This window comes from Pelobates fuscus, chromosome 12 (genome assembly GCF_036172605.1).
Source record: "Pelobates fuscus isolate aPelFus1 chromosome 12, aPelFus1.pri, whole genome shotgun sequence".
NCBI classification, from domain to species: Eukaryota; Metazoa; Chordata; class Amphibia; order Anura; family Pelobatidae; genus Pelobates; species Pelobates fuscus.
The window spans coordinates 46,171,541-46,199,229 of NC_086328.1; the positions used below are offsets into that span (position 1 = coordinate 46,171,541).

The 27,689-nt window shown below is 38.1% G+C and overlaps 1 protein-coding gene across 2 annotated transcripts in view; it reads right to left on the reverse strand.

Moving 5' to 3' along the window:
• Nucleotides 1-3,765: 3,765 nt before the first annotated feature.
• The window catches only part of TENT4B (terminal nucleotidyltransferase 4B), a 63,685-nt gene continuing 39,761 nt past the window's right edge, over nucleotides 3,766-27,689 (reverse strand). The window contains exons 2-12 of one of the 2 annotated variants that reach the window (XM_063438498.1): nucleotides 20,513-20,636; nucleotides 20,181-20,227; nucleotides 18,784-18,904; nucleotides 18,573-18,680; nucleotides 14,219-14,347; nucleotides 13,855-14,068; nucleotides 9,819-9,945; nucleotides 9,510-9,613; nucleotides 7,575-7,759; nucleotides 6,124-6,285; nucleotides 3,766-4,930 (exon numbers count right to left, since the gene is read on the reverse strand). In XM_063438498.1, the coding sequence (XP_063294568.1) occupies nucleotides 4,754-4,930; nucleotides 6,124-6,285; nucleotides 7,575-7,759; nucleotides 9,510-9,613; nucleotides 9,819-9,945; nucleotides 13,855-14,068; nucleotides 14,219-14,347; nucleotides 18,573-18,680; nucleotides 18,784-18,904; nucleotides 20,181-20,227; nucleotides 20,513-20,636 (1,498 nt within the window). In that variant the 3' untranslated portion in view covers nucleotides 3,766-4,753. Of the gene's footprint in view, nucleotides 4,931-6,123; nucleotides 6,316-7,574; nucleotides 7,760-9,509; nucleotides 9,614-9,818; nucleotides 9,946-13,854; nucleotides 14,069-14,218; nucleotides 14,348-18,572; nucleotides 18,681-18,783; nucleotides 18,905-20,180; nucleotides 20,228-20,512; nucleotides 20,637-27,689 lie in introns of both variants that reach the window. The other variant, XM_063438497.1, reaches the window with a different exon arrangement.

Consider the following 27,689-nt stretch of genomic DNA (forward strand, 5'->3'; position numbering starts at 1 on the left):
TGACCAATTAAACAAAAGCACAACTTTTTTTCTGAAGACCTTAATGTATTGCAGATTATTAATACAATTGCTCAGTATTCAATATATAAAACATAGTGAACTTTCCAAGATGGTAATTTGAAATTTTACAGTCCTCGCAATAGGATTCTGAGGATAATAAACATTTCTTTCTAAGGCCAATGTCCGTTCCATATTAGGTTTTTTTTTTTTTTGTTTTTTTTTTTTACACACACACTGGAAGAGTTGTTTCACTAAACTAAAATGCATTTGATAAAACTTCTAACAGTGACTACGCATTATTTAAAGGAAAAACAAAAACCTGTAAAGGTTTGCATAGCTTTTATAAAAACGTAAGAGTTATAGTATTCTTGGCTACATATTTTTGAAGAAAAATGGATCTGCTGTTTTTTACATTAGGAAGTCAATATCTAAACAATTGCAGTGCTAGAGTGTAAGAACAAGGGAATTTACAGTTCAAATATAGGCATTTGTTATTTGGTGTATTTGCTGGAGGGTAGCAGGAATCTTAATGATATTCAAAAATAAATTAGCACATCCCACCACTCCAAATTGGGTCAGTTTTGTCAAAACAGCTGCTACAAACCATTTTTTTCCTTTTACGTTAAACAACTGAAATAAGAGTGAAATTTTGGCTATGCAAATTCACCTGTGTTGACTTTTTATTGACCCATCCCCACTGATCAAGATCAACTCCCTGAATTTATATTTCCTAGCTGGGATGTTGTTCCAGACAATTAAAACGGCAGAAGAGAGCAGACACTTTGGTGATAAATGTCAAGTACCAAATAATATTTACATTTGTTGTATTTTCTTACCTTACTGACAATTTGTTTCCTCCAGTTAGTACAAATATTAACATAAAATCCCATGTATTAAGTGGACATCGTAAACGTCACTTTTTATATACACATTTGGTGTGCACTGGTCTGTTATTTTCTAACTTTTATACACATGCCTCATCAGTAGTAAGGCATACAGGATTAGTATTTTTTTCTTGATGCCATTGTGCACACACAAGACACGGAAGAGAATACAAAGTTTTTTGTTTTTTGTTTAATAACGTTCTATTTTTTTCAAATAGGTGGATGAGAACTTTAAGGATTTAAATGTTTTTATAAAAAATATTTGATAGATACAAAAAGGTGTGTGAGGAAAATGTAAAATTTTTTTTTAATAAAATCATTTAATAGAGATATGACTCTTAAATACGTTATTATCCCAGCCAGTGTGTGAAATATTTTTTGATAGGAGTTTTAGAACATTAAAAAAAAAAATTTATTTTTTTTAAAGGAACGTCATTGCGGGATACCTCAATCCTAATTTTACACCTACGATACTAAAGCCCTTTTAGTAAATATACTAGACACTGATGCAGCTACTCTCTGCCGTTAATATTGGTGGTCAGTTATTCCTTTAGATTAGCTGAGAAATAATGCACCAATTTATCTAGTATTTCCTATAAAAGTTAAGAAAAATCTGTTTTAAAAAAAAAAATACTCATTGAAAAGTATCCGTTTGGGATTAGCAGGGTTATTTACCATTGTGAAAATAGTCAGGTAATACAAGAATTGAACGTGAATTTCAAGTTACAGACTGCACTGGTAGCAGAGCTGACCGAGAATGATTCCAGTTAAACTATTTTGGGCCTAAATTTAAAATGTAATTTAAAACTTACTTTTAATTCTCACAAATTTTCACTTTAGTGGATAACCCTTTAAGTCTTTGTTTAACCGCTTAAGGACACATGACATGTGTGACATGTCATGATTCCCTTTTATTCCAGAAGTTTGGTCCTTAAGGGGTTAAAACAATGTGACAGACTTCAGAGACTGTATCCTTCACTAAATAATATTCAATACACACAGAATGAAAAAGTAATGTTATGTTAAACAGGTCTCCAACACAGAGTTTTAAAAACAACGAGTGCTGGGGCAGAGTTACCTTGCGGTCTGAAAGAATGCAGTAACTACTTTCTTATACTTGCTGTACAACACTACAGTCTCTAAAGAGAAATTTACTATATTCCCACAAACGCCCTGTGCTGAAAAGCATGATAAACAAGACTGCAGAATGGAGAACATGGAAGAATTGAGGGAAAGATTTAGGGTTGTGTTACAGAACACAACAATGAACTGCTGTATTACAATACGCCTTTATTTAAAATAAGCACCGTACTGGCCAGGCCCACTGGCAGTTCTACATATTAAAGTCAATATGTATTTCTTCTGCAACACTTCTTAGAAATTTAAGTAGTTGAAAATAAATCTTAGAACCATGTCGCAGAAAGTAGGGGCATAAAAGTCTAAATGCATATTGTCTCTTTAAAATAAAGAAGCAGACAAGTCAGGATACAAAATATGGGGATAACCTTTAGGGGCTTAAAGGCACTGCTTCACACTGTAAACATCAAAAGGTGGGAAAGTATATTTTTTCCAGTTTTTATGCATTGGCTCAATCCTTTTAAACATTGGCACACCAAACATTTTGTAACTAGGTTTGCTGGGTATTAGGAGTGGTTCAAACATCTGAGATGCCTAAGTTGGTGATCATGGCCTTATAACATCACCTTGTAATAGTTCTCCTCTCAAATAAGGTACTGCATAATGTTAAATAAAGGCAAGAAAATAATGAATTAAAAAATATAATCCCTTGATCACCAGATCCAAGTTAAATTACACATTGTCAACACTATTTTTGTTAAAAGACTTTAAGTAAAAATATTTTCCTAAAGTACCCTTAGACTAAAAATACAGATCTTTCGTGGTGAAGAACCAAAACCATGCAGGAATTTATATAGAGGACGATTTATCTATCAACAACAAATCATTTGGTACCAACTATTATGGGCTACATGCTCCTAAACATTTAAGTCATTTTTTTAAAACCAAAGTCCTGATAAATCACCATAATGGCTTCACCTGGGGAGAGAGGAGGTTTAGTAATATCCTGTAGAAACAGAATACAGTGGCACTGGATTTAAAAATCAACCTATTTATTCACCATTTTGGAGTTACATACTAGCTCTTTGCAACTCCACATGAATAACCAAGTTATCGTTACATCCGGCATGTCACAGCACTGTGTTTCTACATCTGATTTTCACACCTTTGCACGGAAGTTTGTAGCAGAAAATAGTGATCCGGTGCTCCTATTGATTTCATTGTTTCCACTATGCAAGAATGACTGCCTTGGTCAAGGCTTCATGAAACATAGGTCATAATGTTATCACAACAATCCACTCAAACGCTGACTCAAAAATCCAAATCGGGGTTAATCAGTGAACAGAAACGGTGTGGAATGGTCTGGCATCCTCTGTTATTTTGGTCTAAATATTTCAAATCTCTTAATTACTAAACCCGCATTGTGTAGAATTTTTTTTTGCACCAAAGGGGGGGGGGGAGAGAGAGGAAAAAAAAAAAAAGAAAAAGAAATACACAAACAAAAGCAAATACACACAACTAAATACAGATTACAAGGCTAGTGATATAATGAGATTATCCAGGTGTGAATCAAACTTAAGGACGCAGACATTACCTCCAGCCTGTGGCACTTCAGCTATGAAGGGACTACAGCGTGAGCTTGTTCATGAAGGATATTTTAGTATACTACAGGTTGGACAATCAAGGTCAATTTAAAAAATAAATAAATGCAGTTTTAGCATTCCTTTAAAAAAAAAAAAAAAAAATAGATGATTCTTTTTTTTTTTTCCATTTTTTTTTTTTTTTTTTTAAACTTGTCATCCACTTCAGAAAATTAAGCCTAATGGTAAATGCGCCCATTTCCTGCTTTGTATAATCACACAATATCTGGATCTTACACAATATCAGACAATTTATCATAGCAGGACAAGGTCTGGAATTTCAAACCAAGATTAAGATTAGACATTTGTGTTGCACACCTATTGAATGTTTCTGCAGGTAAACACAAAGAAAGGATTACATTAATCTCTAATAAGGTATGTGGTAATTTGTGCTGAAAAGCAAAATTTCAGTAGAGAACATATGGGGCCAAACATCCTGAAACGTAGAGAGGGAAGCCAAAAGAAAAAAAAAAAGTTTCATTCATAACACTCAAATAGGGTACAAGCAGTTTCCTTTTTCTGGGGGACTGCAACTCACTGCTTCATTCACGGACTGGTTGAGAGTCATTACACATCCGATTTCAGTTTTGTTTTTTTTGTTTTTTTATATGTAAAAAGCAAATGCACCATTGCAAATGTGCAACTTTTAACGTATCGTTGTACGCACAATAAAAGTAGAATATTGAAACCGATAAAAAAAGAAAAAATATATATATCATGCAGATTTCAGTTCCCATGAATGTGATTTTTGCCAAAATTGCACCACCTTTCCTATTTTTTTTTCTCTCTATTTTTTTTATTGTCAAGCTATGAACACTGGATTTTAAGTTCTACAAATCAGCTTGAAAAAGCTGAAATTGAAGTGCAAATGTCATAGTTTCCTAAATGTGTTTTTTGCCTCCAAGAGACACTTTTTAAATTTATTTATTTTTTTAATTTTTTTTTCTGTAGACTTTTGTAGATTTTTTTCTGTGGTTGCAAATCTTCATGATCCATTTTGTGGTCAGCTGGGAAATGGAAAAAAAAAATCCTAAAATAAAGAGTCTGAACAGTACTGAAGCTTCTGGGATCAACAGAGCCCTAGTTGTTGCTTATTAATTGTTCTGCGGCACAACGGGGAGAGGGGTTAAGTTCAGTTCAGCCCCAGAACAGCTATCTACACAAGTCTGTATCCCGCTTGTGCTTACGCTTCTTGCTGTGGTACTGCTGGTTATGTGCTTTGCCACTCTGCGGATGCCGACTTGGCACAGATGAGCCTTGACTTGTGTTCTGCTGACCCTGGTAACTTTTGCTGGAGTTTGTGGAACGGAACAATCTTGTTGTGCCATGCTAAATGGGAAAGAAAATTGCAGTAATTACACAAACTACCAAACACCAAACATGTTTGAGTACCTCAAAGGAAGTTCAAACACATCAAGTCTATACATTTTGTTGGTTACTTTGCAGACAAACACTAATCTCAGATGTAATATTGTTGGATAAGCTTTTCAAATTCAATTTTGCAAAAATACTTCTATTTTGATATATTTCATAAAGTATTAAAAACATGTATAAATATATAACAAATCTAAAAAAAAATGTAATCTTTAATAGCAATATTAAATACTTTTAAAATAAGGAAATAAAAACAGGAAAATTTAAATCTTAAACTTTGATAGCCATGCGCATGGTTTGTTAAAAAAAACAAAAACAATGGCCATCTTTGAAACACATTCCACACCAATGCTGACCAATAAAGAAGTGCCCCACCACCACGTACAAGTATCTGCATTGTATACAATTAAGCATATTCAGATTACAATTCTTAGAATGGAACAAATACAACAAACACAATTAAACTGTTAGACGAGTAAGACTACACTTCCATCACCTATTTGAATTTACAGTAGGCTGTTTCTATTTGCAAAGAATCACAGATCAAAACTTATTTTATGGGACAGCCTTAACGCTTCAGTAGCATCTAATAACTAGAATGTATACAATTTATTCTGACCACATATATTTAGACAATTACTTTGTACACAGTAAGTCCATAACATATTCTTGTGTAAGTTGCCATTTGTTCTAAATCTATTCACTTATATTATACAGGTTGCACTGTTGCACTATGTTGTGTATTTTTTTTACGCTTTGTTTAAAGGTACACACAGAAAGGTTAAGAATACAAAAAGAGGATATTGAAACCTAAGGTATACCCCCTAATATTTTATTTTACTCCATATCTTCTTCTGTTCACATAAGCGCTGCACCGGTACATCTATTTTGTTCTATTTCTGTTTAAAAAGATATTACGGTGATTTAGCAGCTACTTACATCTGGTGTATATACTTTTAAAATATACGTATCACTCAAATAGCGCTAATACTTTTTTCTTTTATATTCTTGTGTCCGGTTTAAAACAAAATTTGATTTATTCCTTTAGTGGATTGAGATTGTCCATTGCATAAAGCTTATGTGTGGGGTCAAATTTAGTTTCAAAGTGTTATGGTTTGTATTGCAGAGAGTGTGGCAAGTCTACACACCTGGGCTTTGTTGCTGCTGTTAGAAGAACTGATGCTCTGGTTAATCTGCAGTTTGCCGCTGGGCTGTGTGGATTTTGCACATGTTTCCTGAACAGCCAGTCTATCGCTGGTTTGCCGGCCACTGGGATGCTTCGTAGGTTTGAAAGGAGTTCCGTCTGAGTCCTGAATGCACAGACGTTTAATGACTTTTTTCTATGGGAGACACGTGTCATGCAAAGTAAGCGGTCACCGTTGTCTGCACAAAGGCAGGCACACAGTGTAAATACCCAAATAGAAACATTAAATCAACAATTTTGAAAACTTCTGAGCTACCCACCTATAAAATTGAACTTAAAGGGACACTACAGTCAGCAAAAAAAGAAAAGAAAAAAGAAAAAAACAACCTTTAGCTTAATGAAGCTTTAGTGTATAGATCATGATAATGCCATCCAGAAAGGGCCATTTGAGGTATGAACCTATGTAAAATTGCAGTTTCATATCTTTTATATTTACAAAGTTATAGGGTTGTAAATTTGACGGTGGAGAGACGAGAAGCATAGAGATATAACTAGTACATACAGACAATAATAAAAAGACCTAGATTTTCAATACATGACTTGTGTTAATCTAGATCTCACCTTAGTTTAAAAGCACAAATTTGATTTGTAGGTATGTTAAAGGATTACTCCAAGCACCATAATCACTTCAACAACTTTAAGTGATCTTGGCGCCTGGAGTCTAAATGTGCAGCCCTTCACATAGTTTAAAAAGGTACACTATAGTATTGGACTACATGTTTAGGTCTCCAGCACCCCTAAGTTTGGGAGATAAAAAGGCAGATTTACTTACCTTTTCTCCATCGCCACACTGGTCTCGCTGCGGCTGGCCATAGGAAAACATGGGGAGGCTATTGCCCATATGCAACAAAACCCTGCACTGTGCCAGTCAGCATCTCCTCACAGATTATATAAATCAATGCATATTTATAGGGAGCATTCAGCATCCTCATGCAGAACATGAAAATGCTGACCAAAGTGCTGCATTGAAATATAAAGCACCTCTAGTGACTGAGTGACTGTCTCTAGAGGACTTTCAAGGCATCATTGTAAAGGGAATACTGCACTTGCAAGCTACAGACACCAGAGTTCTAGGCTGGTAATTCGTTTCTTGTATGGGATGTCTCACAGCATACCGGCAACCAATAGTGGAACTCCCCCCTACCTGCCACCCATGTTCCCTTCAGCGAAGAGGATTGACTTTTTTGATTGGACTAACCCTTTAAGAAAAGGAAACAACACATCCCATAGCCATCTGACTGGTTACTTAATATACTAACACCACCAAAAATAAATAAATAAAAATACCCCAACAAGCAAGTGACACTCTGTATGCAGAAGAGTACTCTACCAAAGAAGTCTATCAAGAAAACACTTTTCAGAGCAGATCAATAAATCTTTAAACAACGTACTCACCACATCACTCGAGCTGGAAAGTGTGGAAGAGGATGAAGACACAGGACAAGATGAGTTGGAGGAGTGTTTACCAACAGTTTCCGAGGTCTTATTTTTGGCTTGTCCTGAAGCAGTATTTTGGTCAGACACATTATTATTACGCTTGTCCAGGTGGTGCACGTCCACTATCAAGGTTACTTCATTTCCTGAAAATGTAAAAAGTTAACAGGTAAATTTGTAATTTACGTATGTTTGTACAATTCTTAACCCTTTCCAATTTTAGAGTGTGCCATGCTATCCTACAACAAGAGGGCTTTAACAACTTTAGGGCAGAATACTATGCCCCAATGATTGGGCACTCCATCCAGCCCAATACTCTCCCTCCTGACCAGATCCGACTGGGAAAATATTGCCCGACAACCCAGGCAGTTTGTTGCAGCCAATCCAGTTACGTGATCAAGATGACACCGTGATCACATTAATTAGATCAGCGTGATTGACAGATTGTCTGCAGGGGACTGAGTCTGTAAAACACAGGGTAGGCTGAAAAGCTAGATTATGATTTAACATGTAAATAACTATTATATGTACCTGCAACAAAAATGTAACTACTAACATTCTTGTGAGATTCATCATGAGTAATTTCACAAAGGCACAAGTAAAAACGGTGCAAGAAACAGGACATGAAAAATGTTTACGTCCAGTAGTGGAAAGTTGTCCTGAAACGTGGTTTCAACAGGATGAGGCTACTGCCTATAAAGCAAGTGCAACAACGAACCGCCTGAGTGTCTGTATCTATATATACACACACACTTAAAAAAAAAAAAGAATATATATATATATATATTTTTTTTTTTTTTTTTTTTCTTTTTCTTAGTATAGTAGAGAAATATTTAAACACAATTGTGATAATTATATATTGGGAGAGCTGTATGACAACCTTGGCAGAAAGTCCAGAGAATTTAATTCGCAAGCTATATATTTGACCCTGTAACTTACCAAAAAACCCATAAAACCTGTACATGGGGTACTGCTGTACTCAGACACAAATAGGAGTGTTTTATTGTAGTAAAAAGTGACCAGTGTTACGGCATTCACAGTTCAAATTTTTATATATAAAGTCTAAAGTAAGAAATGTTATAAGTTCTGCATGGCATTTTATGTGAAAGGAAAGTCATATTTCCCCTGAACAAAAATTGTATATACTAAATGTGGGTGCACTTAATATGAAAAATGTAAATTATGGTTTAACAAGATATATATCACTCAAATTCTAGGTTTTGTTTCAGAACTTTTTCAATTGCCTAAGGGGTTAAGCTATAAAAATTAATTTTACATGTATTATAGTTACATACATGGAATGGTGATTGATCACTAGTTTCAAACAATAATTTAGTATTATATATATTTTATATCTCTTAAAATACACTGCAAAGTGCTGATCTGTACAATCGTGAGAAAAAGCTTTTAGTCCTTCGACTAATGGATGGGTTGAGCCCCAACAGGTTGAGGGGATAACTCATAAGTAGAGGCACACACAAAAAAAGCAGATTTCACTAGACACTGAAACACTGTCAAGGTTTTGGGAAGAGTGGAGACTATACAAAACTTCTAAGTATCATTTTTAGATAAAAACAAAAAAGAAGAAACCTTGGTTTCCTGAAATTTACTTTAGAGTGCTGATGGTCTAAGGGCTGTTTGGAAACTAAGTGTTTCACAAGCCAAAGCTATAACTGCAGAGATGGCTCTTATTTGGCATAGATAAACACAGAAGTTAATAAGAACTGACGCTTATAACCGTGTCAATGTTACATCTATCTACAAGGAGCATGAGATTCAGTAGAATTTAACTGAACAGATTTCTTCAGTTTAATTTTATACCATTCCTGCTAGCATAATTCACTAAGTAAAATCTATAAACCATGGAAAGACCAAAAGTTATTTTACAATTCTTACCATTATGTGCAGGTTCAGATCGTTTTTGTTGCCCCCATTGTTTTGATATCCATTCCCTGTAAGTGACTACCTCCTGTGTCACTCGAATAATACGTCCCAAAATGCTGTTTGTAAATTTAAAAAAAATTAAAAAAAAATGTCATGAGTAATACCACTTCCAATTAAGATTTTAACGCATTTCATGCATTTTTATGTGCCAGTCACAGCTTCAAAGAAGACTTTATAGACCACAACAGATCATGGGCTGGTTAAGTATACATATTTACAAATAACAAAAGGAAGCATGGATAGAGAGAATATGGTTTATACCTTTCACATTCATTGTTGGGATAAAACTTGGCAATGGGTGAAACCGCATGGCTTAAAACAACATAAGCATAGTCAAATGCCTGTTTCACCTGCATGGCTCCGTAGGAGCTCCGACCAACATCATTACCTAGGATGAAAGAAAGGAAACAGTTAAGCTCCTGCACTGAACCGTATTGCATTATACATCTGTTGTGCCATCTTTAGAATCCAACTGTCCAGAATATTCTTTGCCATCAGTAGTGTTACAAAAACCACAAACTAGCAATATGATGACACTATAGGCCATGGTAATAACTTTGATCCTGAGAGTTTTCACCTGGAAACCAATCAAGGTGAACTCAAAAATGTAAGGCCAATGTTGCCAAAGTGGAGGCACATCCGACCTGAGGCTACTTTGGCCTTAATTTTGAATTAACCTTGAATTTCCAACAATCCTCTATAATAACCCAGATAATATAGAAAACACCAACTACATAAGTATTACACTAGTTGTACTACAAGTTCCCCGGTTTCGTGTTAAAACACTGAGCAGCCTGGAAATGAGGGGGGGGGGGGGGGGGGGGGGGGGAGGAGGATTTTTTGTTTTTAAATGTTATGTACATGTTGAAAACTGAAATATCACATTGACATCAGTATTTAGACCCTTTGCTATGACACTTTAAAGTTAGATCAGATGCATCCCATTTCTCTATCATCTTAGGGAAGTTGTTAAATTGTATAAATTGGACAGGATATGGAAAGGTACAGACCTATCTGTACAAGGTCTCACAGGTGTAAATGCTTATCAGAGCAAAATCCAAGCAAAGGAACTGCCAGCATAGTAGTGTACAGTATACAAAAGTATATATTCAGCTGCATGCAAGATTCCACAGTGGACATCATAATTTATAAATGGAGGTTTGGAACAGCTTGCACTCTTCTTAGATTTGGCTGCCCGGTGAAAATTAGCAATTGGGGAGAAGGGTTTTTGGAGGAAATATAGAAGAGTCACTCTGGGTGAACTCCAGAGATCATGTGTGGAAATTGATGAAACTTGTGAAAGGACTAACAAAACAGCAAAATGCCACTGATCTGACCTTAATGGCAGACTAGCCAGACAGAAGCCTCACCTCACTGCAAGACACATTAAAAATAATTTGCAAAAAAAAGAAGCACCTAAAAAGACAAGATTGGCCTCAATTCAAATGATCATATCTGGAGAAAAACAGGCACCCATCGCCGCTATCAACATGGAAACATGGTGGTGGTAGCATGGTTTGGGGGGTATTGTTTTCTGAAACCAGGCCTCTGTGTGTTAAGCTCTCCCTCAACAGTCTTCGATATCCTTATGAAAATCTGGTGCAGAGCAGTCAGGACAAGGCCAAGGGATTACTTCCCAACACCCTACGCATACAGACAAGACAACAAAAAAGAGTGGCTTTGGCACAACTCTGCAAAAGTACAGGATCTGTCGGGGACCCTATAAACAGCTTTGAAAATGTGTTTTGTCTGACAATCTCCATCTGACACTATGGAGCTTGAAGGGATCTGTAGAGATAAAGGGCAGAAAGTACCCAAATCAAGTGTGCTAAAAACTTGTCTCCTCCTGCCTAGAAAGACTTGAGGTTGTAAATCCCTGCCAAAAAGGTACTTTGTACAGAGTTAAAGGGATACTATAGTGCCAGGAATACAAAGCTGTATTCCTGGTACTATAGCTTCTCCTGCCTCCCCCGCTCTCGGACAACCCCATCCGCAGTGAACAATGGGTTAAAAACCCTTTACTTACCTACCTGATCCCAGCACTGATGTCCCTCTGCGCTGGGTCGAAGCTCCACCTCTGTCCCGCAAACAGCGAGCTTTAATGCACATACGCGGCAAAATCTGCACGCCCATTAGACCCCCCATTGCAAAGCAATCAATGCTTTACTATGGGGAGAAATCTGACAGTGGGTGTCCTCAAGCACAGCACAAGGACATCCAGCATACGATACCGGACCAAAGGTCAGTATTAAACCAGGAAGCCCTCTAGTGGCTGTCTGGTAGACCGCCACTGAGGGCAGATTTAGTGCTGCAATTTCTCTGGAACTGCAATGTTTAACATTGCAGCATTAAGGGCAAGACAAGCACTGTACCCAGACCACTTCAATGAGCCTAAGTAGTCTGGATGCCTACAGTGTCCCTTTAAGGGTCCGAATTAGATCAATGTGATTTCAGTTTTTTCTGTTTAATAATGGAACAACTTCCTATACACATCACAGATTATTACAAATCAAGCACTTTTTCTCTTTGATCCTTGATAGTTGCACAAATGTGTAGCTGGCTATGAATAGGTAATTAATGCACTGTAGGATGCCTCTAATGGCTAAACATACAACCATCCTTCATTGCCTGCAATACAGGCAAAACAAAAAAATTCTTAGATCCACAACTACAGGGAGTGCAGAATTATTAGGCAAGTTGTATTTTTGAGGATTCATTTTATTATTGAACAACAACCATGTTCTCAATGAACCCAAAAAAACTCATTAATATCAAAGCTGAATATTTTTGGAAGTAGTTTTTAGTTATAGCTATTTTAGGGGGATATCTGTGTGTGCAGGTGACTATTACTGTGCATAATTATTAGGCAACTTAACAAAAACAAATATATACCCATTTCAATTATTTATTTTTACCAGTGAAACCAATATAACATCTCAACATTCACAAATATACATTTCTGACATTCAAAAACAAAACAAAAACAAATCAGTGACCAATATAGCCACCTTTCTTTGCAAGGACACTCAAAAGCCTGCCATCCATGGATTCTGTCAGTGTTTTGATCTGTTCACCATCAACATTGCGTGCAGAAGCAACCACAGCCTCCCAGACACTGTTCAGAGAGGTGTACTGTTTTCCCTCCTTGGAAATCTCACATTTGATGATGGACCACAGGTTCTCAATGGGGTTCAGATCAGGTGAACAAGGAGGCCATGTCATTAGATTTTCTTCTTTTATACCCTTTCTTGCCAGCCACGCTGTGGAGTACTTGGACGCGTGTGATGGAGCATTGTCCTGCATGAAAATCATGTTTTTCTTGAAGGATGCAGACTTCTTCCTGTACCACTACTTGAAGAATGTGTCTTCCAGAAACTGGCAGTAGGACTGGGAGTTGAGCTTGACTCCATCCTCAACCCGAAAAGGCCCCACAAGCTCATCTTTGATGATACCAGCCCAAACCAGTACTCCACCTCCACCTTGCTGGCGTCTGAGTCGGACTGGAGCTCTCTGCCCTTTACCAATCCAGCCACGGGCCCATCCATCTGGCCCATCAAGACTCACTCTCATTTCATCAGTCCATAAAACCTTAGAAAAATCAGTCTTGAGATATTTCTTGGCCCAGTCTTGACGTTTCAGCTTGTGTGTCTTGTTCAGTGGTGGTCGTCTTTCAGCCTCTCTTACCTTGGCCATGTCTCCGAGTATTGCACACCTTGTGCTTTTGGGCACTCCAGTGATGTTGCTGCTCTGAAATATGGCCAAACTGGTGGCAAGTGGCATCTTGGCAGCTGCACGCTTGACTTTTCTCAGTTCATGGGCAGTTATTTTGCGCCTTGGTTTTTCCACACGCTTCTTGCGACCCTGTTGACTATTTTGAATGAAACGCTTGATTGTTCGATGATCACGCTTCAGAAGCTTTGCAATTTTAAGAGTGCTGCATCCCTCTGCAAGATATCTCACTATTTTTGACTTTTCTGAGCCTGTCAAGTCCTTCTTTTGACCCATTTTGCCAAAGGAAAGGAAGTTGCCTAATAATTATGCACACCTGATATAGGGTGTTGATGTCATTAGACCACACCCCTTCTCATTACAGAGATGCACATCACCTAATATGCTTAATTGGTAGTAGGCTTTCGAGCCTATACAGCTTGGAGTAAGACAACATGCATAAAGAGGATGATGTGGTCAAAATACTAATCTGCCTAATAATTCTGCACTCCCTGTATACTTGGGGGGGGAAAAAAACATGGATGAAGAAGGAAAAACCAACACATTTGTAAGATATGATTGTACTTACCAGGCTGCAATGGGTCTTCAATGTACAGCATTGAAGGTCTATAACCGTCAAGCATGGTTTTTTGAACATCATCCTTTGCTACGTAAGACCCACCATCTTTTATGCGTATTCCAGTTTTTAGATAGTTGAAGTGCCTTCCATATAACTCAAAAAACTCGATGAGCAGGACACCATAGTTGGCCTCTGGACTACAGGCATCTTCTCGCGGGTGCAGCTAAAAAGATTCAAAATAAACAGGGGGGAGGAAATTAAATAACTGGAAGATGTTTCAGTAATAAGACTGAAGATCTGTAAGTAAGTTACTGGACAAAAAAAATGTAACATTTTATAAAAGCATTTGTTATGACAATCAATGAAAGCTCACCTGCAGAAAACTGACAGCCATTAAAAACAGACTGTAAGAGCCTATTCCCCCAGTAAACACTTCGTTAAGATCTCTCTGTAACAAGAACTGCTTTAAAACCAGCACCAGGTAAGGAAGGACCGGATATTTCTGCAACACCAAAAGGTAAGAGGAGGAAAAAAATAAAAAGTGATTAAACTGAATGCACTGAAACAGGCTGTAATGTTTTGCAAAATAAACTTTATCAAGGTTGTTTTACTAAATTCATAGTTAAAAGAAAATATATAAATATAATTTTTTATATATATAAAAAAATTGGCCAAAAAAAAAAAAAACTATGCTAGCTTCCTGTTCAGCTACTTCGACAATACATTTCATAACCCTGTATGTGTTAAAAATTGGACTGTTTTCTACAAGTTTGGACAAACCTTTCAAGGTTTGATTTTAACCTCTTCGTGATCAGACAGCTTTTAAATTTTCTTACTGTTTTTACTATTCTGTGGTGTTTGTGTTTAGTTGTGATTTTCCTCTTACTCATTTACTGTACCCACACATTATATACTGTTTTTCTCGCCATTAAAGGGAAACTCCAGTGCCAGGAAAACAATCAGTTTTCCTGGCACTGCAGGTACCCTTCTCCCTCCCACCTCCCATCCCAGGTAGCTGAAGGGGTGAAAACCCCTTCAGGTCACTTACGTGATACCCCGTTGATTGCCCTCGGCGGTGGTTTCGGGACGGCTTCGCTCCTCCCAGTAATCGCGGCAGCCGGTGAGCGAGTCTGATCCCGCCCGCCGAGGAAACCTAATGCGCAATGCCGTGCATGCACATTAAGTCTCCCCATAGGAAAGCATTCCTATGGGGAATTGAGCGACGCTGGAGGTTCTCACACAGCGTGAGGACGTCCAGCGACGCTCTAGCAAATAAAATATTTGCTATAAATGCGGAAGTGCCCTCTAGTGGCTGTCTAGTAGAGTCTAGTAGACAGCCACTAGAGGTGGAGTTAACCCTGCAATGTAATTGCAGTTTATAAAAAACTGCAATAGTTGCAGGGTTAAGGGTAGTGGGTGGTCTGGGTGCCTAGAGTGTCCCTTTAAATGGTCTTTCTAAAGATACCATTATTTTCATCATATATAAATTTACTATAAAACAAAATTATAAAATATGATGAAAATGTAAAACAAAACCCAAACACTTTTTCTAACTTTGACCCCTAAAATCTGTTACGCATCTGCAAAGTGTGGTGCTTTTTTTGACACATAGCAATTTATGAATACCTGTACGGAGAACTTTAAGGGTTACTGCCAAAGAACACCCCAATATGTGTTCAGCAACATTTCCCGAGTACAGCGATACCCCCCACGTATAGGTGTGTCAGATTCTCTGGGGGTTAAAAGACGTTATTTGGAGGGTGCGCATTCCAGTTTTCCAACTTGGAATTTTCTCAGCTCTTCATCATGCATCCATGTCCTATTTAGATCATTTTTGAAGCTGGCCAATATAATTTACCCCCATCCATCCATCCATATGTGGTTTTTTTTTTTTGGTTTTTTTTCTTAAGTAGACAACCCACAGTATTCAAAATAGGGTATGTCTACTCTTTTTTAGTAGCCACAAACCCTGGCCAAAATTATATAAATATAATCCTGGATTAGAGAGTAAATGCCCGGTGCTGGTCAGGCACAGGATACAAAAAAATGATTGGAAATGACCGCACTCCAAGGACTTGATAGTAAAAATAAAATCTAACTTTTATTCTATATCATTTAAAATATCGACGTTTCAGCCCCAATATATGGGCTTTCATCAGGATGACAAAATCATATATATTAATTTTTTTATTTTTTTTTTAACACAAACTGCCATTTTACAGTTGATATCAGCATAATACATTTTGCTACTCTAAAACACTCTTTTGTTTAGAGTAATGTCTCACAAGTACAACAGTACCCTTCAAGTGTAGGTTTTATGGTTATTTGGAAAGTTAGAGGGTCAAAACATAAGATTTGCCAATATCTGTTTTTGTAAATTGCCATTTGCCAGATTGGCTATGTTGCCTTTGAGACAATATGGCAGCCTTGAAATTAAAATTAACCCCACCATGACATACCATTTGTCGACAGCCCAGGGTATTCAAAATGGGGTATTGTCCAGTCTTTTGTGGTAGCCACTTAAGTCACAAACACAGGCCAAAGTTAGCGTTCATATTCTTTTTTTGCATTTTTCACACACAAACAAAGATGAATGCTAACTTTGGCCAGTGTATGTGACCAAGTGGCTACTACAAAAGATTGGACATACCCCATTTTGAATAGGGTTGGTCTACTTTTACAAATGGTATGTCATGATAGGGTTAATTTGAATTTCTGGGTTGCCATACCATCTCAAAGGCAACACAGCCAATCTAGCAAGTAGCAATTTACAAAAATATAAATTGACAAATCTTTTGTTTGACCACGTAACTTTAAAAATTACCATAAAACCTAAACTTGAGGGGTACAGTTGTACTTGATCTAATATATATATATATATATATATATATATATATCCAAAAAATACCGGCACTCCAGGAATTCTCAATAATACAAGTTTTCTTTTATTCAGTTCAGGACGTCAACGTTTCAGCTCCTCATGGAGCGTTCATCAGGACATATATACACACACACACACACACACACACACACACACACACACACACACACACACACACACACACACACACACACACACACACACACACACACACACGTATTTGATATAATACACACACACACACACGTATTTGATATAATACACACACACACACACGTATTTGATATAATACACACACACACACACGTATTTGATATAATACACACACACACACACGTATTTGATATAATACACACACACACACACGTATTTGATATAATACACACACACACACACGTATTTGATATAATACACACACACACACACACGTATTTGATATAATACACACACACACACGTATTTGATATAATACACACACACACGTATTTGATATAATACACACACACACACGTATTTGATATAATACACACACACACACACGTATTTGATATAATACACACACACACACACGTATTTGATATAATACACACACACACACGTATTTGATATAATACACACACACACATATTTGATATAATACACACACACACGTATTTGATATAATACACACACACACGTATTTGATATAATACACACACACACGTATTTGATATAATACACACACACACGTATTTGATATAATACACACACACGTATTTGATATAATACACACACACGTATTTGATATAATACACACACACACACGTATTTGATATAATACACACACACACACGTATTTGATATAATACACACACACACGTATTTGATATAATACACACACACACACGTATTTGATATAATACACACACACACACACATTTGATATAATACACACACACACACATTTGATATAATACACACACACTTATTTGATATAATACACACACTTCTTTGATATAATACACACACACTTATTTGATATAATACACACACACACACACTTATTTGATATAATACACACACACACTTATTTGATATAATACACACACACACACACTTATTTGATATAATACACACACACACACTTATTTGATATAATACACACACACACACACACACTATTTCCTATATATTTATAATATATTCTAAAATAATTAAAGCATTTTATATTATGCATATATCTCAAAGTACACTTATAATGCAATCATATGTATAATATATTATAAAATGCTTTAATGGTTTTATAATACATTATACATATTTTTTTTTTACACTTTAGGTGTCAGGGGGACTGCCTGATTGCTCAGGCAGTCCCACTGCAGGCAGCTTCATATACTCCTATTGCAGCCATGGGATCATGGTGATCACATGGCCCTGGAGGGCAAGAGAGGCTGGAGCTGCTGCAGGGGGACTGCTAGGGTCTCCGGCAGTTCCCCCCGACCGAGATCGCCAGTCCAGGTGAGTACCCAGGTCATTTTAGCCACGGATGTGCAAGGGTACGTCCACAGTCATTAACTGCCGTTTTTTGTCGGGCGTACCCTGCACGTCCGAGGTCAGGAAGGGGTTAAAGTTATTTCTTACGCAAAAAAAAAAAAAAGACAAAAAACCATCAGCTGTTTCTGAAATGCAACTCCCATGGATGGTTAAACATAACAATTATGTTAGCCACTACTGAAGGACCACATAAAAATGGACCTAGTAGTTGAGGTTTTTCAATACACAACCTTTTTAGACAACCATTTCAAGTTCGACTACACAAAGCATTGAACATTGCGTCTTCAATTTTTTATTTTATCAGAATGCCTACCTTGATAAAATCCCTGATGAGCTGGGCTGCTTTTACCCCATTCTGTACATTAAAACTGATATCCACTTTAACTTCTGTGAAGGAATCTGTCAGCTTAATAATCGGAACCTAAAAATATTTAAAAAAATAAAATAAAAGTGAGCAACAGGATTTACGGTTTCTTCCAATATCACCTGAAAAGCTACAACCAAATAAAATAAAATCAACTCACTGTGGCTTTGTCAAGAACTTTCACGGAATTCTCATCAGCTACTTTATGCTTCCGAAGAGCTTCTTCTAGAGTCCAAAGTGGTAAATTCTCCCATTTCCCAAACACCACTAGGTCGATATCGCTAAGAGGAAACAATTACATTTATTAGCCATAGCTACTTCCCAGGTGAACCTCAGTGAGCAACATTCATGCATAGTCTAGGCACATTAGGGTGCGGTAGTCCAGTAATCTGTCAAACTGTAAGAACAGTTTGACACTTACCTTGATGTTCTGCCCTATGCCACATTTATTCTAAATTTCCTCAGAAGAAAATGCCATGTTCTCTTTAAGACTACACTAACATTTTAACACTTCCATGACCCTCTCCTCCTCCCTGTGATCTCAGAGGTTGGTGCTAAACTTCTGTAATATTCGCCTCCAGTCTGCCCACACTCTTCACCAACTTGCCCTGCTTGGGGGAAGATTCCTCAAGCAGGCAAGCCAATTCAGCATAGAGTGAGCCATATTATGGACAGATGGGAGAAAAAATCTATTCTTTAATATGAATTAAATTGAAATAATTGCAAGAACACTGTATATATTAAGTTTTAAGCATGTAGTAGTTTCCCACACTTTTTTTTTAGTTTTGGACACGACAGGTGGCCTTTAAGATTATTCTGAATAATGGCTCTCAAATAACAAATCTTAAAAATGTCCACTCTACACATTTTACCTGAGGGTGAGGGGCACCTAATGACCCTATAGTGCCAGGAAAACGAGTTTGCTTTCCTGGCACTATAGGGCTCCTTTAATGAAAAATACAGTTGTTTTCATTTAAAGTTTGCTCTTTGAGGACAAACCTAAAAAGGGACATTATAGTCACCAAAACAACTTAGCTCAATGAAGCAGTTTTGGTGTATAGATTAAAACCCTGCAACATCAATGCTCAATTCTCTGCCATTTGGGAGTGAAATAGCTTTCTATATGCAGCCCTACTAACCCCTCCCTGCATGTGGCTTGCACAGCCTCTCAACAATTCATGTAAATAGAGATTTCATATTTAAAGCTTATTTTATTGCATAGTTTGCTTAATGTAGACTTTTATATCCTGTTCATTTAAAAGCCTTCTAGACCCCACAGTAGCATCCTGTGTGAGTAACGTTCATTTTTTAGCGCAAGTGATAAACGTCTAAAACAACTTAACACTCATTGAAAATGAAAATGTGAGTCACAACCAGGGGAGGTGTAACTAGAGCTGCATAAACAGTGATTTAACTCCTAAATGGCAGAGAATTGATACTGCAGAGGCATGATTAATAGACCAAAACGGCTTCATTAAGAGCTGAAGTTGTTCTGATGCTTCTAGTGTCCCTTCAAAATTTTCGAGGTTATCGATATTTTGTTAAATAGATTCTTACCTTGTAGGAAGATAAAGTCCTGTTTTGAAGCTTCCAAATATTTGCACCTAAAGCAGTAAAAAGACATTTTAAGACAAAATAAACTTTAATATGCCTGTACAATTGTTTTAGAAGCCTTATATTCGCTAAAGCATTAAATCTTGCCCTATAGGTTCGAAAACAGGTCTAAAGTTTATGGGCTATGTACATATAATGCCAGACTATTAAGTATTAATGTGCAATTCATGTAAAACAGTATTTAAGCAGTTTAAAGATAAGCTGACACTCAGTCGATGAATTGAGACACTGTGCTCATCTACTCAGGGACAGCTCATTGTCAAAGTTATACTTACATCTGCATTTGGCCATAACTCCTTAATGACATTTTCAATTCTACTGACAACCTCCATCCTCATATTCTCCTCTTCCGGTCGCGGGGACATATATTTGTAAAAGTCTATTATCTCTTCATGGAGGCTAAAGACACAAAAAACAAAAACCTGGTATTTAAGTAAATCTGATTAAAGCTGAAATGTAACAAGTAGTTTACATTATAAAGATACTGCTATACTGTACTTTTCTGGACAGTGTTACTATAAAGAATAAAACATATCTGGTGATACTTGATAGACTATGTCCCAGTTAGAGTACCATCTGCTCCCACGGGCATTGAAATCATTTTTAACTGTCCTGTTTTTATGTTAGTTGTCTTTAAAGGTAGAGATTTGAAGATTCTTTGTTACTTTTCAAGAAGTTTATTGGCTGCTCCTTCTATGAAATAAGCTTCACAAGAGTGGTTAAAAACTTCCAAATTTCCAGAATGAGTAAAAAAAAACACCACAAAAGTGTGACAGTTTTATAGCTTTCAGAAATAACAGCAATTATATGGGATTAACCCCTACAGGGTCTAAAACAATACTATGGGGAAAATAGAATGTTATTTGTAATGTAAACAAAATATGGCATAACATTTAGTTACAAATCAGAGTTCATTAAAGGGACACTATAGTCACCTGAACAACTTCAGCTTAATGAGGTTGTTCAGGTGAGAACTATAGCTCCCTGCAGCCTCTCATGTAAACACTATTCTCTGAGAAAATACAGTGTTTGCAACTGGAGGTGTTGCACTCAGACTGCCACCAGAGGGACTTCCGAGTTGATGAATGCATAATTTGCATTCATCTTCACGTTTGACGTCTTCACGCTTGGGTGAAGACAAACCTGCCATCAGCAGACAGATGATGGGAAGCACTGTGAACGCGCCTCCTATGTCCAGTAGTACCCCGGAGCCTGTCAGCAATGAAGATACTACAGTGTGGGAGATAAGATCTCCTGCACACAGCATCGGCTCGAGCCGACAGGCTGAAGACCGATGACTGAGCAGGAGGGGAGGGTCAAAGATAGAAAGAGAAAGAGATAGTGTGTGTGTGTGTGTATATGTTTAACAATCTTTATATAAAAAGTGTGTGTTTGTATACAAATATAGATATAGAGAGAAAGATCTATATATAGTGTTTGCATCCATACTCTGGGCTGGAGGGTTGCCGTAGGAGGGGCGGGCAGACACCGAGCTGAGCTGTCAGTCAACTCCCGAACGCACATACTGCGCAGTAGAGCGCTCAGTTCTTTCATAGAGCGGCATTCAATGCCGCTCTATGAAGAACCTGATTGGTGCAGCGCAAAGCCGCGCATGCACACCAGAGCACAATGATGCTTCTCAAAGCAAAGCATCCTATTGGTCCCTGCAATTTCGTCATTTTGACAAAAAAGGGACGTGGCCTGGCAAGGGGCGTTGGAATGGAGGTAAGTTTTAAGTTTTAAAAAAAAAAAAGGCTCAAATTTATTTTTATTAGGGACAAGTTCATATAAAAGAAAGAAGGCAAGGAGACCTGTCTTTCTTAATTTTATATGTTTACTATAGTGATCCTTTAAATACATTTTGACTGAACATTTCGAGTTTGCTGCCCCATGTGACATGGGATCAGTAACCCAGATGAATTAAATATTGGACACACGCATGGATTACATGCTGAAACACTCTGGAGATCACACTGACATTCTATACTACTATCACAGTTATTCAATGGAATTAGAGTTTAGAAGAGAAAAATAAAAATAAAAAAAAGGATATAATTGGCAGACGAAACAGTGGAGTGATGAAGGGCTGTTGCCCTGAAGCCACATGCTTGAACATCAACATCTAATAGAGAAATGTTGCATATGTTCATAGCATTGTCTGCAGCAGTCCTGTATATGCAGACTGCAATTAACCAACTTGCATAGTTTCCCGCCCACAACCAATTGTTTGTACAAAAATTGTTGTGACACAAAGCAACATAAAGCTTCTACAAGGGACACATTTGTGATAATGCTTTATGTGTCCCTTTAAAGAAAAAATAAATAATAAAACCCCACCAACGCAGTGTCAGAAGTATCCGAAGTTTAAATTTATTGAATTATGTAGTCAAAGGAAAAGCAGCATCCGAGTGACAAAAAACAAAAACAACTTGCTAGTAGCAAGATTTCTCCCATCACACCCTGGCGACATGTGTAGTCAGTTCAAGATGTAAAAATAACTAAAAATCTGTGTGACATAACTGCACTAACAGCTGTTCGATACAGAAAAATTCTCTAGCGCATAAGAACTATTTATAAAGCTGACACCGCAGAAGAAAATGTAACCTGGTAAAAGATAATCTAGCAGTTTGCAGATGAATAAGGTAAATTTTCTGGGAATTGTTGACAGTAAGACAAAAATAAATTGCAAAAAAAAAAAAAAAAAATCACAATTTTATTTTGCCAACTTATTCCTATTATAAAATTGGGGTATTTGACAAGTAATTAGTAATTAACATACAAGAGGTGCAGGGATCTTGCTATATCCCACTTGTGAGTACTGCCACTATACGAAGGGAAAAACAGTAATTTTACTTACCGTAAATTCTTTTTTTCTTAGTATAGTGGCAGTACTCACAAGTGGGATGTTCCTTACGGTCTTGGACAAGAAGCTCCCCCTTCTTTGAATTTTATAGCTGTGCTCCGCCTGCTGCCTCCATAAAACCTGCAAGCCAGAATCACACAGCAGTAATAAAAAAGAACCAAACGGAGACTGAATAATGCAAATTCATTTAATCCATATGAAAGCGGAGGGAAAGCCAGTACTGCCACTATACTAAGAAAAAAAGGAATTTACGGTAAGTAAAATTACTGTTTTTCCCTTCGTATAGTGGCAGTACTCACAAGTGGGATATAGCAAGATCCCTGCAACAAAATAAAGGGTGGGGACTCAGCAGGCCACAGCTTGCAGCACCTTACGCCCAAAAGCAGCCTCAGATGATGAGAATATGTCCAGCCTATAATGCTTGATAAAGGTATGCAAGGAAGACCAAGTAGCCGCTTTGCAGATGTCTTCAGGTGATGCTGCTACTCTTTCAGCCCAGCAGGTTGCCATAGCCCTAGTGGAATGAGCCTTTAACGGGAATTTAAGAGGAATCCCTTTAGAGTGATAGGCCAACCTGATGGTATTTGTCAGCCATCTAGCCAACGAGGGTCCGGAGACAGCACAACCCTTGTATTTGCCTTGAAAGGAGACAAAGATGATCTAAGGATCTAAACCCCTGAGTCTTCTGAAGGTAGATCTTCAGGGATCTTCTAACATCCAGGAGATGCTACTTTCTTTCCAGATCCGATGTAGGTGATTGACAAAAGGCCGGCAGAATAATAGGTTGGTTAATCGCAGCACTTGAGATAACCTTAGGCAAAAAAGAAGGCCTGGGATGCAGGACCACTTTTTCTTGATGAAATATGGTGAACTCCGGAGAAGAAGATAGAGCTCGGATCTCACCTATTCTCCTAGCGGAAGTGATAGCTACCAGGAAGGCCGTCTTGAAGGTAAGCAGCTTAATGGGGACCTGAAGTAATGGTTTAAACAGTGGTTCACAAAGGGCTTGAAGCACCAGAGACAAATCCCAGGTAGGAAAAGGTACTAACTTGGGAGGCCTCTTCAACCGTATGAACTCAATAAACCTTCGTACAAGCATGTTTGAGGCAATGTCACAAACCAGGAAGTGACTAAGAGCTGAAATCCGGCCTTTCAGCGTAGATACCCCTAGGCCAGCTTCAAACCCATCCTGCAAAAAATAAAGATTTCCGGGACTGATGCTTTGGCAGGATCCGAACCTCGAAGTGAACACCAGGTTCTGAACTTCATCCAAACCCTGAAATAGATTTTCGAAGTGGACAAGAGGACAGAAGACAACAAAACGTTACATAAATGGTCTGAAAGACCATGTCCTTGAAGGATCATCCTTGCAGCAACCATGCCGTCAGGTGAAACATTTCCAGGGTTTCTACGGGAAGAGTCACATTCTCTAATATGTTTGAAGAGACTGGGAGAGGCCAACGTGAGATGGTCATGTTTTCCACTTCTGAAAACCAACTTCTGTTCGGCAAGAAGGGCAGGACTGCTAAAATTCTTGCCTTCTCCCATCTTATTTTCTAAACAATCCGTGGTATAAGAGCGATAGGAGGGAAAACATAAGCCAAGTCGAAGTTCCAAGGGATCGATAGACCTCGATAGACCGTCTAGGACATCTGGGTAATCTCCTGCTTGGAGAGAAGCAAATCTCTGTACTTTTCTGTTTATCCTTGTGGCCAACAAGTCTATCTCTGGCCTGCCGAAGCGTAAAACCAGCTCCAAGAAAACTTGGTATCATAGCGCCCAGTCTGCCTGAGACCAATGACTTCTGCTGAGGTCGTCTGCAATAACTTTTAGAGACCCTCTGATATGCATAGCTGATATTGCGAGAAGATTCGCTAGGGCCCAAGACATTATACGGTAGCAGAGATCTTGTAGAGCTTTTACCTTTGTGCCTCCTTGGTGATTTAAATAAGCCACTGTAGTGGCGTTGTCCGACTGAATCCTCACTGTCTGATTGGTGATGACTGAACTGAAGGATACCAGTGCCTTCCAAACCGCTTTTAATTCCCTGAAATTTGAGGAAGCGCATGCCTCTTCTCTGTTCCTAATACCTTGATGGAACTGAGAACCTAGATGGGCGCCCCAACCAGTCTGGGAGGCATCTGTGGTTATCGTAATCCACTGTTTTTGTGCAAACGATAGGCCTTTTGAAATGTTGCTTCGGTCTTTCCACCAGTTCAGTTGATTTTTTACCACTTCGGATAGGTGGAAGGCAGAGTCTAGATCTTCCTGTTTTCGGGTCCATTGGGAAAGAATGTCCCATTGTAATGGTTTTGATTCTGCCTTTGCCCAGGCCACTGCCGGGATTGCAGAAGTGAGGAGGCCTAGTAACCTCATAGCATCCCTGATTGAGCTTAGTTTTTTTTGCAGCTTTGATACGGCTTTTAAAATCCTCATTTGTTTCTCTATTGGTAGAAAAAGAGAGAGGGACTGTGATTCTACCCGAAGACCCAAGAATTCTAGACTCCGTGACGGAGTCAACTTGGATTTTTTTCAGGTTCAGGATCCACCCGTGATCTTTTAAAACCTTCATCGCAATCTTGAGATGAAATTTTAGCAGTTGTTTTGATTGGGCTTGCAAGAAACAATCGTCCAGGTATGGAACAATCGAGATAACTTTCAGACGTAAAACTGCTGCTACGGGTGCCAGGATCTTTGTAAAACTCGAGGAGCTGAGGACAGGCCAAAGGGAAGAGCCTTGAATTGCAAATGGAGAATCCTTCGCCTTCTTGTTAGAACCGCAAATCTGAGAAACTTCCGGGAAGATTCTGAAACCGGTACATGGGGGTAAGCATCTTTTAAATCTAACTTTGCCATGTAATCTCCTTTTTGTAAAATGTGCATTACAGACAGAATACTTTCCATACGGAACTTCTGGTACGGTATGCAGATGTTGACTTGTTTTAGGTCTAGGATCATCCGAAAGGATCCATCTGGTTTTTGAACCAGGAAAAAGTGTGAGTAAACTCCCTGAAATTCCCAACGTTTGGGTACCTTCTCTACCACATCTTTTCTTAAAAGAAGAAGAGCTTCTGTTAGGAGTGCCTCTGTTTTTTTCCTTGAAGGATAGCTTGACAGTAGTAAGGATGGATGTGGTCTTGTCGAAAACTTTATTCTGTAACCTTCTGAAACTGTTCTTATAATCCACCCATTTGAAGTACTCTTTTTCCATTCGTGGGCGAAGAACCGAAGGCGCCCTCCCACTCTTTTGGCGTCAAAACTTCCTCTTTTTGTCTTGCCTGTTGGATTCTTGTCTAGAACACTGGCTGCTGTTTCCACCATGTTTTTGAAACCTGCGAAACCGCCCTTGGTAACGAAAGTACTTCTGACCCTTGTACTGAAATCTTTTATATCCCTGGGTTCTTGATTCCAGAGGTAGGGCTTTGTTTCTGACATCTGTCTAATAATGTCTTCCAAAGGAGTACCAAAAAGTTTGTTCCTCTCAAAGGGTAATTCACATAAGGCTGCCTTAGACGCTGAATCAGCTGTCCATGTTCGTAGCCAAAGTGATCTTCTGGCCACTGACGACAACCCCATAATTCTTGCTGATGAACGAAGAAACTCAGAGGCATCCGAAAGGAATTCATTGGATAATTTCAGTAGGAACATGAGATGGGAAGGATCTGTATCGGATTTTCCCATAAGGGAATCTTCCAGGGCTTGTAGCCAAACACTGAGAACCGCTGAACCTGCAATTTCGGCTCTGCACTGATCCTGCGGCTTGGAATATTCTTCTACACAAAGTTTTGGCTTGTTTGTCCATTGGGTTTTTATGTCCAGAGACTTCGCCAATGGGTATAGTGGTTTTCTTTGACAGCTGGACAATCTGAATATCTACTTTAGGAAGATCTTCCCATTTTTCTTCAGACTGTAGCTTGAACAGCAGTTTAAAATGCTTTGAAATAAACGCACGTCTTTCAGGATTCTTCCATTCTCTATGAAGGAGATCCAAGATTTTAGGTGACATCGGGAAACCTTTAACCTTACCCTTGGTAGGTTCAGTTTCTTGTACAGCTGTCGTCACTTCATTAATAAATTCTTCAGCTCTTCTGGTGGAAAGCCCTCCTCCTCCAGGCTGGAAATATCAGAAGGTGAAGAAAAAGAGCATTCTCCTGAAGAGAAGTCAGACACAGAAGGAGATCTATTCCTCCTACATTTTTTAGGCAGTTTGTCTTGAATAGCCGGTTCTTTCTTCACAGCATCTTTAAAAGACTCAAATGTCTGGGACAAATTATCCTGAAACCAGCCCAGGAGGATGCCATATCAGTCTGCTTTCTCTAGCAATTCTGTAGAGCACTGATAAAAATGTATTTTTGCAGCATCCGTCAGGTAGAGGTACAGCACATTGCAGACAACATAAGTGCTTAGACTTGCTTGTGGCTTTTTGGGGGACAGATGTTGACATCTTGTCTTTATCGTCTTTATCCGGAGATATAGGACTGGACATATCTGTGTAAACACCAGAATAGTAAAATAAAAAAATATGTATAAATATATAAATTGAAGCATGCAACATTATAGGTGAATAAAAGGAGAGTTTAAAGAGTTAA